Genomic DNA, 12301 nt, shown 5'->3' with positions numbered 1-12301 from the left:
ATATAAATGAGTTATGTTCTTATACATTGGTATTTTATGAGTACTTTATGTGGAAAACTTGTTAGAATGGTCTTTTGTGAGGAATGTAAATGTTCTTTAAAATTTAAAAAAAAAAACAAAAAAACAATAATAAAAAATTAAGATCTTGAAAGTAAATATAATAAAAATTTGGGAATTTGGATTTTTGAACAAAAAATTTGATTGTTGACCTAATTTTCAGACATTGCCCCTCAAGTGACCTCTTAAAAACCTCTGATTTTCCCTTTGCTTCTTCCCAAACTACCATGACCATCGGCTCACACTTATCATCCATTTCAAAGTTTTAGAAATTCTACTGACATAAAACATCAATTTAATTGATTATGAACAAAATTGACAATGATCTAAAATAAAACTTCAAATGGTCGATTGCAAGGGCCAAGGGGTATCTAGTACATTAGGATTGCCTAGTGCATTATTGAACTTATGAGATTACATTGGGATGGAACTTTTTTAAAACTAAGGAGAACTTTTTTAAAACTTCTTATCTTTCTAGGGCTTATTTCGCTAGTGGCACACTTTTCAGTAATTAAAAGAGTTAGAATAATATTTTAGGTAAATGTATATGAAAAAATTAAGAACATAAAATACATTTTATAAAAAGATTATATATGAGATTTGGAATAATATTATAATAGTTGTATTATACAAATTTTCCAAATATAAAATAGTTTTTGTTAAAAATGGAGGTGCGGTTTTGGAGGGAAAAAACAAAACCAAAAATTGACACGTGTCATTCCTGGTGTCTATTTTAGTATTATGTTATTGATTGATGATTGATTGTAATTCTCTACATTAGTGTGGAAGATTCTTGATTAGCTTTGGACATCTATAAATAAGAGAACCTTAGAGGAGCTTGATATACAAGTCATTCCACAACAAGCATTGAGAGGAAAACCTCTCTTAGATTAAAATGAGGAGTTTGAGATCATCTTTATTAATCTAAAGTTAGTGAGTGTTCCACAATTGTACTTTGAGAGAAAATTTTGTTATTCATCCAATTTGGGTAAAGTCATATTGTAATCCTACTATTAAATGATAGTGAAAGTTTTGGAATACTAATCTTGTGGTTTTTACCATTATTGGGTTTTAAATGCAACCAAAACTACTATTTTTCACAACAAATACATATTAAAAAAAACAAAAAAAAAACAAAAAAAAAATATAAATTTCAAAGGTTCGACAAAATAATCAAGGAAGATTATGTATGTCTAAAACGATGATAAAATATTAAATTAATACGTAGAATTTCTAATAAAAATTCGAGATTTCACCTTTAATTTCATCATCAAGAAACGTACCTAAGGATAATGATAATGTGACACCTGCAAATTAAGAAAGAATAGTAAATTATCAAATGAATTACCAATTATGATGAATATCTTTCTAACGAGTCATTGCAGATTATCCTAACTGATCATAGAAAATTTGCTATTCAACCAGTCCAAAATTGTCTAGAGAACATACAAGTGAACACAGAAAAGGAAGAAAATTTCCAAGAACCGACGATAACTGTGCAAGTATGACGTAGTGTAGCAAAGATTGACTTATTAGATCCCAACCACTATTATAGATCCAATTGTAAATGCGTTTATAAAGAGAGTGCATTGCAATGTCATTTAAATTTATGCGAGGTGGTTTTGGTGCTCGCACCGGCGCCGGAGTCGATGCAGGCATGCAGCTCGTTCCGAGTTCGGTTGCCAAGAGATGTCGTAGTAATTGAAAATAAACATGGTGTAAAATGCGATGACAAGAAAGGTGGGTCATATAAAATCCATTCAGCTATTTGTATAAATGCTAATAATTAAATATTATTTTTATAAAAAAAATTGCGAAAGTATCATATCACTCATACTTAAGTTATTTTAGTTCAATCAAACACGTTCTAAACAATTTAATACGTCTTATTCTAAAATATGGTTTACTTCCAATAACACTGAAATATATCATCAAGGTGATATTTTAATCTAAAAGTAATAATTTTTTATACGGAAGGAGTTCCCTCTAGGTTTTCCTTGGGAGGGTAAATTGCATTAATTTATCCTAAAGATTTCATTTCAATTGGAATTTGGTTATTCACCATGTACGAGGATCCCCGCTAAGCATCCATGGCTGAATGGTTAAAGCGCCCAACTCATAATTGGCGAATTCGTAGGTTCAATTCCTACTGGATGCACGCCAATGGGACCCTCCAATAAGTTTATTGGAATTGGCTCTGTATCAATGGAATCTCATCATCCATACATAAGGAATTGGTGTGGTATATTCATATCATAACATATGAACAGGGTGAACTAGCATTCTTATTGAAACTCGAACTCATCATAACATATGAACAGTAAGAACTAGCATTCTTATTGAAACTCGAACTCATAGGGAAGAAAATCGATTTATGGATGGAATAGGGTTCGCTTGGCATTGCTGCGGTTTTCTGTTTTTAGGTTTTTTGTTTTTTAAAAGTATGTGATATATGTCCCAAAATGAATCAAAAATTATTTAAACTTATTAAAAACATGATTATTTTGAAAACTGACAACAGAAAAGTGGAAACACATTTTTGTTGTTTCCTGTTTTTGGTTTTGGTTTTCAAAAAAACAGAAAACTAAAAACCAAAAATGATGCCAAATAAGCCCGTAGTTCTCTTGCTAGGGTTTCCTTTGATTTTCAAGGCTCAATCTCGATTCTCTATCGAGTTGTGGACTAATTTCTGGATTTTTTTTCAAATTTCTTTTTCTCTCTTTTAATGGCGGAAGACAATAGCACAATAGTGGTTGGGCAGAATGTTGATCATGGGGACAAACCCTTAATTGGGGAAAATGAAGATGTTTTGGAGGAAGCAATCGAATAGGAGATTGATGGAGGAGAAGATGATGATGCCTGAATTGAATTGGCTCTAGTTGGGAAAATCTAGACAAATCGTAATATCAATAACAATGCGTTTATTGCGACCATGAAAGGGGTTTGGCAACCGAAGCATAGAGTGGAGATAAGTAACATTGGAAAAAATATGTTTATGTTCCAATTTCAGCATTGGAAAGATAAACAAAGAGTCATCGATGAACAACCTTGGCATTTTGACAAACATGCCCTTCTTCTTTGGGGAAACCGCAAACTCAATCAAACCCTCGGACATTCAACTCGTTCATCTGCCGATGTGGATTAGGGTCTATAATTTACCTCTTAAGGGTAGATTTAATATGAGTAATGTGGAGAAAATTGGCAACAAAATTGGTGTTTTTGTTAAAATGGATTCTTCTGCAAGAATGGGAATTGATAAGTCAATTCGCATCCGTGTTCTCGTTGACGTCCGCAAGCCCCTTGTAAAGGACATTAGATTGAAGATGAGAGGTGGTATAGAAGAGTGCTTTGAGGTGAAATATGAACGACATCCATTATTTTACTTTTGTTGTGGGAGAATGGGGCATGGTATCACTAGTAGAAAAATAGCAAATGGCACCGGTTCAAACCCGGCCTAAGGCACCGGTTTGAACCGGTGTCAATGTGGGGGGTGCCAATGACCCCCCCCCCCTTTTGCCACCGGTTCAAACCGGTGCCATAACTATTATTTTTTTTTTGTTGGGAATTAAAGTTAATTGGAAACCGGTGCCAATTCATGTTTTTTTTATTATTTTTTTTTTATTTTGCTTTATCCACACATACAATCAGAGATATATTGATCAAAATATAATCAGAAACATATAACAAGCTTGAATACGAAATATAATCAGAAATATATTGATGATTAAATTGTTATTTTACAATACAAAAAAATAAAATAAATTACAACATCAAAATCCAAAAAAAAAATTACAACATCGAAGAAAAAAAAATTACACATCGAACGAAAAAAAAAAAATTACAACATTGAAATCAAAATTCCAAAATCAACACTTTGATTCTTCATCTGCATCAATTAAAACACCGGATTAATAAAAAACTCACAATAAACTAAAATTACGAAAATTAAACCCAGAAATCACGAAATTAAAAGCAAGAAAATAAACCCAAACCCCCCCCCCCCCAAAAAAAAAAAAGAAAAAACCCCAAAAATACTCACGAACTGAAAATAAAAAAATAAAAATAAAAAAAACCCAGAAACTCAAAATTATAAGAAAAATTGAAAAAAAATACAAAATCCCCGAATTTTCTTTTTTAAAAACACCCAGAAAACTCAAAAATAATAATAAAAAAAAACCCCAAAAGACACATGCATGTACCCAGAAAAATCGATTAATTAAACCCAGAAAAAACGAGAAAAATCGAATTAAAATACAAAACCGATTAAATTCGGATAATTATACCCAGAAAAATTGACAAAACTCAAATTAAAATCCAATAATCAATTAAATAAACCCAGAAAAATCGATTTAAATCCAAAATCAAACCCAAATTTAAATCCAACAAACTCGATTAACATCGAATTAAACCCAAAAAATAAACCCTAACCTCGAAGGATTATACCCAGAAATTGTTGTTGATGTTGATGTTGGTGGGCTTTGTGGCGGTGGTCGACCTTTGTGGTGGTGGTGGCGGCTTTGCGGCAGTGGTGATGTGGCGGTGGTGGGCTTTGTGGCGGTGGTCGAATTTGTGGTGGTGAAGATCGAAGAAAGAGAGGAGATCGAAGAAGCTAAGGAGAGGAGATGAAAGAAGATTGAAGAGAGAGAGGAGATTGAATATGGGAGATGAAGATCAATAAGGGAGATGAGAGGAGAGAAAAGGGAGAGGAGGAGAGAGAAGGGAGAGAGGAGAGAGAAGGAGATCAGAGGGAATGAAAGATGCGGAGTGATAATCAGCTATTTAGGGTTATGTGATGAACCGGTATTTTTTTTTTAACATCTTTTGGCACTGGTTCAAAATTGAACCGGTGCCATATGTCTAGCCCGGTTAACAGCTGCTTCAATCTTAGCCTTTTTGCCACCGGTTTGCCTTGAACCGGTGGAAATATAGGGGTGCCCTTTACTGTTTTTCTACTAGTGTATGAAAGACTATGATGAGAATAAGAGTGATGGAGGATAAGTTACTTCATATGGGGTGTGGCTAAAGGCCTCACCTTGGAAAACAAACTTGGAGAGTAAGAGTGAGGGAGGAAGTAGTGAGAAAGGAACCTCTTCTAAAACCCTTTTCATAACAAAACTAAAATAGACTTTAGAGGGAGGTGTTAGTAGAGTGGAGGTGATGGAGATGGTCAGAAAATTGGGAAGAGTGGAGATTGATGCTACAAAATATGTTGATGAACCAAAACCTATGCACAATGAGGATGATCCTATTGTGACCAACAAGGATGTGACGAGCCCTATGCTGCAACAGAATAATGGGGAAGACAACACTAGCAATGAGATTTTCTTATTTGGTAGTGGCGTGGTGACAGAAGGAAATCAGGAACAGAATAATGGGGCAATAAAAACAAGTAGCATTGATGGGGAAGGGAGTAAGAAAAGTTGGAAAAGGTATCATAAAGATAAAAACCGAGGCCTGACTAGTGATGAGAAACATACAGGAAAGAAAAGAAAGGGTGCAGAGGCGGATAATTTGGATGATACCTCGATGATGATTGATAGTGCTGATGGTAATAAACGTAGAGCTCTAGACCTCTCAACTGAATATGTGGCGGGCCCCACACAATGGGCTCTTGGTGATCAATGAGCTACATCCTCTCGTGGAGCTGTAGAAGTTTGGGGAGCATCTTTGCAGTGAATGCCTTGAAACGTGTAGTGTTTCTTGAAAGCCCCCGTTTGGTTTTCCTTTCGGAAACCCGTTTGAAAAAACATGAAGATGAAAAAATAAAAAATAAATTAAATTTCCCGAGTGCCTTTGTAGTAGAATGTGAGGGTGAGGGGAGAAAAAGAAGTGGGGTCTAATGTTGTTATGGAAGGATGAGGTGGATATTGATGTAATGTCATATTCTCATAATCATATTGATGTTATTGTTGATTGCTTGATAGAGGGGGGGTGGCGTTTCACGGGTGTATATGGTTTTCCCGAAGAGGATTAGAAATATAAAACTGTCCTTCTTTTGGAGGGCATGGCAGATTCTTATGATTTACCATGGCTTTGTGGGGGAGATTTTAATCTCATGTTAATGTCAAGTGAGAAGCAAGGAGGAGGGAACTTTAGAGTGGAAGAGGCAGACATCTTTAGAAGGGCGGTGGATCATTGTCAGTTTCTTGACATGGGATATCTTGGGCACGATTTTATGTGGACAAATAATGGGGGGGGGGGAAAGCATAATATACAGGAGAGGTTGGATAGGTTTTTGGCAAATCAAGCATGGAAGGAATTGTTCCCGGGGTCGTTTGTTACTCATCTCTCGAAGAGAAGGTCTGACCATCTCCTGATTCTTTTGTGCATAGAAGAGGCGATAAATATTCCGAAGAAAAAAAAGAAAAAAAGATGTATCGTTTTGAAGAGATGTGGCTTAGAGACGAGAATTGTGCAGAAATTATTGCTAATGCTTGGGAGGCAGGTGGTGACATTGTATCGAAAATTGCTTGCACTTCTAACCGGCTTGGTAAGTGGAGTAAAGAAAAATTTGGTGACTTTGCAAAAGAGATGGCTGATTGTAGAGCTCACATGAAATGCTTGATGAGTGAATACCAATCTGATGATATCATTGCTCAAATGAGGGCCCTCGATGACCATATGGATGAATCAGAGAGTAGGGAAGAAGCTTATTGGAGACAAAGGAGCCGACAAGATTGGTTGAAAAATGGTGACAAAAACACGACTTTTTTTCACACAAAAGCGAAGCAACGAGCAGCAAGAAATAACATTAACTCCATTAAGAATGAGGCGGGCACAGAATATAGTGATGAAGAAGAGATTACTGAAGTCTTGGTGTCTTATTTTGAGGAGCTTTTTGCCACTAGTTCCCTCACTGACATGGAGGCTGTGATCGAGAAAGTGGAGTCAAAGGTTACAGAGAGTCAACATTGCTCACTTGCTGCCCCTTTTATTGCGGAGGAAGTCCGTACTGCCTTGTTTCAAATGCATCCAACTAAGGCCCCGGGCCCTGATGGTATGTCTGCAATATTTTTTCAGAAATTTTGGGATGTGGTAGGAAATGATGTGATTGAGAAAGTCTTGGATATTTTGAATAATGATGGTGATATAGGTTCTATTAATCAGACTCATACTGTCCTAATTCCATAAAAGAAAATTTGTGAGTCTCTTGTTGATTATAGACCTATAAGTCTTTGTAATATTTTGTATAAAATTGTTACAAAGGTTTTGGCAAATAGGCTGAAAAAGGTCCTTCCCTTTATTATTCATGAGTCGCAGAGTGGCTTTGTTCCGGGAAGGTTGATCACAGATAATATTTTGGTTGCCTATGAGTGTTTTCACTACCTTCGGAAGAAGAAAACTGGGAAAAAGGGCTACTTGGGTCTTAACTTGACATGAGCAAGGCTTATGATAGAGTTGAATGGGGTTTTTTGTAGAATATGATGCTTAAGTTGGGTTTACCGACTATTTTTGTGAACATGTTGATGAAATGTGTCAGCTCTGCCTCTTTTGATGTGTTTGTAAATGGTCAGCCGTCAAGGATTTTTAAGCCTAGTAGGGGTCTTCGACAGGGGGGATCCTCTCTCCCCTTTCCTTTTTATTATGTGTGCTGAAGGCTTGTCGGCCCTTTTGAGAGATGCTGAAAGTAAAAGTCTTATTCATGGGATAAAAATTGGTACGAATGTCGATCCTATCTCTCATCTATTTTTTGCGGATGATAGTCTCCTATTTGTGCGTGCGAATGAGGAGGAAGTGGAGAATGTGCTGGAAATTCTTTCTACCTATGAAGTAGCTTCTGGTCAGAAACTGAACATGGAAAAATATGAGGTGTCATTTAGCCGAAATATTGAGCAGGAACGGAAAAATATTCTTCAGATTAAAATCTTTTAAGGCTGTCGATGGGCATGACAAATATCTTGGGCTTCCGACCTACATTGGGGGTTCTAAGAAACAGATTTTCCAAATTATTCAAGATCGAGTCTGGAAAAAATGGAAAGGTTGGATGGAAAATTTTTTGTCTCAAGCTGGCCGTGAAGTTCTTATTAAGTCTATTTCTCAAGCTATTCCCACTTATGCTATGCAATGTTTTTTGCTTCCGGTGAGTATCCTTGATGAGATTGAAAAATTATGTAGGAATTTTTTTGGGGGACAAAAGAAGGATGAAAGGAGAATGAGTTGGGTGGCGTGGGAAAAATTGTATGCTCCTAAGTCTCATGGAGGTCTTGGGTTTCGAAATATGAGGAATTTTAATAGAGCTCTCTTGGCCAAGCAAGCTTGGAGAATTATGACTAATGAGGACTCCTTGATGACAAAAGTGCTTAAAGGAAAATATTTCCCCAAGTCATCTTTCCTCGAGGCAAAAAAATGTTCCAAATATGAGCTATACTTGGCGCTCAATCCTTGGTGCTAGAGATGTGATTGAGTTGGGTGCAAGGAAGTTGATTGGTGATGGTGCCCCGATTGACATAAGAAGTGGCCCGTGGATACCTAGTCTCCCAAACTTTAAATTGCTGCCAGAACGTATAATTGAAAATGAGGAGACTGTTCCAGTGCGTGATCTTTGGGTGGAGAGGAGTTGGAATTTGCAGACACTAAACACTCTTTTTTCTGCCAGGGAGGTTGAAGCTATCTGTGCAATCCCGATTCCTATTTTTGATAGGAAGGATAGGTGGGTTTAGCACTTTTCGAAAGATGGGAGATATACAGTCAAGAGCTCGTATAAGATGTTGACTTTGCAGGGAGAGCGTGAGAAGGCAACCTCTTCTAGGGGCAATGAGGAGTTTGATTGGAAGTTAGTGTGGAATGTAGATGTTCCTCCAAAGGCTAAAAATTTTGCGTGGAGGGCTATTAGTAATGGGGTGGCTTCCCGTGCTAATCTGATGTCCAGGGGTATAATAACTGATGATATGTGTGCAATATGTGGGAAAAAAGGGAGGATACTCTGCATATGTTGGTCTTCTGCAAAGAGGCGAGGCTCAGTTGGCACCTTTCTGCTTTAAGATTGGAAGTCGATAGATATGAGGGGTGTGACTTCAGAAAATGGTGTGCAAATAATGATAAGGGATTGTAAGGTTTAGGATCTGATTTGATTAATATAAAAAAAATGTCTTTTTTTTTTTGAAAGAAATATAACAAATACAACAAGATTGTTAAAATATTATAGATCAAATATCTTAAGGTCACACTGTTTAATTTTAATTATTGGATTTCAAAGTATTTTATACCGATTGTGATAAATTGGTAATATGCATCTTATTATTCATAGTAATTTAATATGTGATTACATGCATGATGCTAAAAGGAAACCAATACCTTCTATGGACAATAATAATATAAGAATTTACAAGACACTATTAAGTTTATATTGGTTTAGTACGTTTTCATCTAGATATATACTCTACTATCTTAAATTAACGGTTAAGCTTGAAGTATAATTAATACATTTCAATATATTTGGTCAAATTAGTGTCTTCCTAACTTTATCTTCCATAAGCTAATCAAGCAACAATTCATCTTCTAAATATATCTATATCTCCTCAAAATACGGTAGATCAAGTGGGTAATGTCCATACATCAATGTTTGATTTTGTGGCCTCTAGTTTTTACATCAACTTAGTTTGTTTTTATATCTCAATATTTTGTCTAAGATAATCAAAGTGTTTCCATTGAATACAATTATTGTGAACATATTTCTTCCACATTCCTCATTCGAAGATAATCCAATTATATCTTACGAGGAGGAAGAGGAAGATTAAATAAAATGGTGTTTACAGGAACCCTCGACAAATGTAAGGCATGTGACAAAACGGTGTATGTGGTCGATATGGTAACAGCTGATGGGGTTCTTTATCACAAAACTTGTTTCAAATGCAGCCATTGCAATGGGAGGCTCATGGTAAGTGCGTATATCAATTAAGGTTTAATTTTAAATGTTTCTTATACAAAGTACACCATAAACCTCATGTATATGATCAAGATAAGGTAATCATGATATATACAAGATACCTATATTGGGCTATATGACATTTTAAGTTTGGGTACATCTACTACAACTTATCAATTCATCATTATTTATTTTACAGACCGGTAGATTTTCATCATTGGATGGAAATCTATATTGTATGCCACATTTTGAGCAACATTTTAAGAAAAACGGCACTTATTCCAATAATAAGTCTCAATCATGTAATCTTTTTCTCTACAAACTCTTATACATATATTATGTTGTTCTTGTAGAAATAAGTTTTCTAAAATTTATATGCTTGTATATGCATATAGTCTGACACATTTTTTTTGTTTTTGCTTGTATAACAACAGCCGCAAAACCTGAATTGGTAAGCTTCTCATATTGTGATCATCAAATTAATAAAATGATGTATGTTATGATAAAAAAAAATCTAAATTTTTTGCTTGTTTGTGATTTTAGAGCAAGTCTTCTAGCAAGCTTTCATCAATGTTTTCTGGGACCCAAGACAAATGTGCTACTTGTAAGAAAACTGCATACCCCCTTGAGAAGGTTAGCAAATATATATGTTATACTTAACAATTTTTAGTCTTATAATAGCACGAGTTCACTAATTCTTGTTTATTCAATGACAACATATATATTATAGATTGTTGTAGAGGGAGAAAATTACCACAAGTCATGCTTTAGGTGTGCAAAAGGAGGTTGCTTCCTTTCTGCGTCAAATTATGCTGCTCTAGATGGATATTTGTATTGCAAACCTCACTTTGCCCAACTATTTAAGGAAAAGGGATCATATAACTACCTCAAAAATTCTATTTCAATGAAGAAAAATAATTTTGCTCCTCCATCTTTAGAAGAAGATAAGCAATATACAACTTCGGAACTTGAAGTAGCACAAGGAAAAGAGAAAGAATCATCACAAGAAGAGTAGTGATTTGTTACCGTATGCCTCAAATGCAACCTCTTTGTTTGCTTTTGCAATTTCATATTCCTATATTGAACCTATATAGATCATATGTAACGCGAGGTTATTATTAGATCTTAAATTAGGCGCTTAGTTTTTAAACAAAATTTTCATTTGAGTTAAAGAACAAAAATCATGTTCTTTAATTTGCACTTGATTGAGGATTATGCATTATAGGAGGCTGTATTACAACTTCTTTACTTAGAGGATGTGAAACATCACCTTGTTGAATTGGAACGACATTGAGGTGTACTTTAATTTTGAGTTTGTGGCTATATTTTGATTTGGAAGAAGATGTATTTTTGTAAGTTGTAAGAATTTCAATGTGGTTCAATTTTAAGTGAGTTAATAAATTTATTTATTATTCCTTTTCAATGGTTCTTCGTATAATTTGTACCCACAAATGTCATATGTTTGTGGATGTATGATAAACTTAGTAATTATGTTACTTCAACAAATATATATACTTTGTATTTAAGATTTTGATCCAATTATCTCATATTTATCAAAAAGTTATTTATAATCATCTCATCAAATCTACAATATTTACTACACACTTATTTTTATGCAAGGCAAACACTTAACCATGTACAAATTCTATTAGTAGTTGAACAATTTGCAGTTCACGTAAATGTCATTTGTTTAAACAAATACACCATCTCCATATGATATCTCCATCCATTCATTACTCCCTTAATTGTCTCAAATTAGTCTTGACACTTTCCTTTTTTAATTGTCCCACATTGGTTTATATACTTTTTTTTTTTAATTATTTTTTTAATTTTGGAAAAACTCTATTATTAAATTGAACATCTCTCATAAGTCATACCCAAAAAGTAGGAGTCCAATACTTTGCAATTTTCAATTTTAAAAAATTATTCTACCATCTCCTATATATCATTTCTACTCTTTAATGCGGACTATATATAAGACACCAATATCTCCTTTTAAATTTACTTTTGCATTAATATAACAATTGATAACCAAACAACAACTTATCATCTAAAACTACGTGTCATGATAAATGTCAAATCTAAGATGAGATAATGGAGAGAGTAATTGATTATTTAAGAGAAATCATCCCATATATTTAATGGTAGCTCTGGCTTCCACATCATGGGTGGCAATTCGGGTCAGTAGGTCGGGTTCGGGTCAGATTTCGGGTTATGTTTAGAAACTATAAAAAATAGTGTAAAACTTAATATTATTATGAATTTAGGGTCAAATCGGGTCGAATTCAAGTTGTTCGGGTTCGGATTCGGGTTTCTCTCAGTAACTTCGGGGCGGATTCAAATCGGGCTATCGGGTCGGCTCAGGGATTGCCAGCCCTA

At 34.8% G+C, this 12301-nt stretch overlaps 1 protein-coding gene and 1 non-coding gene across 2 annotated transcripts; both read left to right on the top strand.

Moving 5' to 3' along the window:
- The first annotated feature begins 2141 nt into the window (after positions 1-2141).
- Positions 2142-2215, top strand: TRNAM-CAU (transfer RNA methionine (anticodon CAU)). The gene has a single exon. It is a non-coding gene; the product is annotated as a tRNA-Met (tRNA).
- A 7584-nt stretch (positions 2216-9799) lies between these two features.
- Positions 9800-10937, top strand: LOC145567862 (LIM domain-containing protein WLIM2b-like). Its single transcript, XM_081627277.1, has 5 exons — positions 9800-9934; positions 10122-10224; positions 10357-10373; positions 10466-10555; positions 10653-10937. Exons 1-5 carry the CDS (start codon positions 9800-9802, stop codon positions 10935-10937), a joined length of 630 nt encoding a protein of 209 aa, XP_081483403.1.
- The last annotated feature ends 1364 nt before the right edge of the window (positions 10938-12301 follow it).

The sequence above is a fragment of the Chenopodium album genome, chromosome 2 (assembly GCF_948465745.1).
Source record: "Chenopodium album chromosome 2, dcCheAlbu1.1, whole genome shotgun sequence".
Taxonomy (NCBI): domain Eukaryota; kingdom Viridiplantae; phylum Streptophyta; class Magnoliopsida; order Caryophyllales; family Amaranthaceae; genus Chenopodium; species Chenopodium album.
The sequence above is the reverse complement of the archived record's forward strand: the minus strand, read 5'-3'. Positions and strand labels throughout refer to the sequence as shown.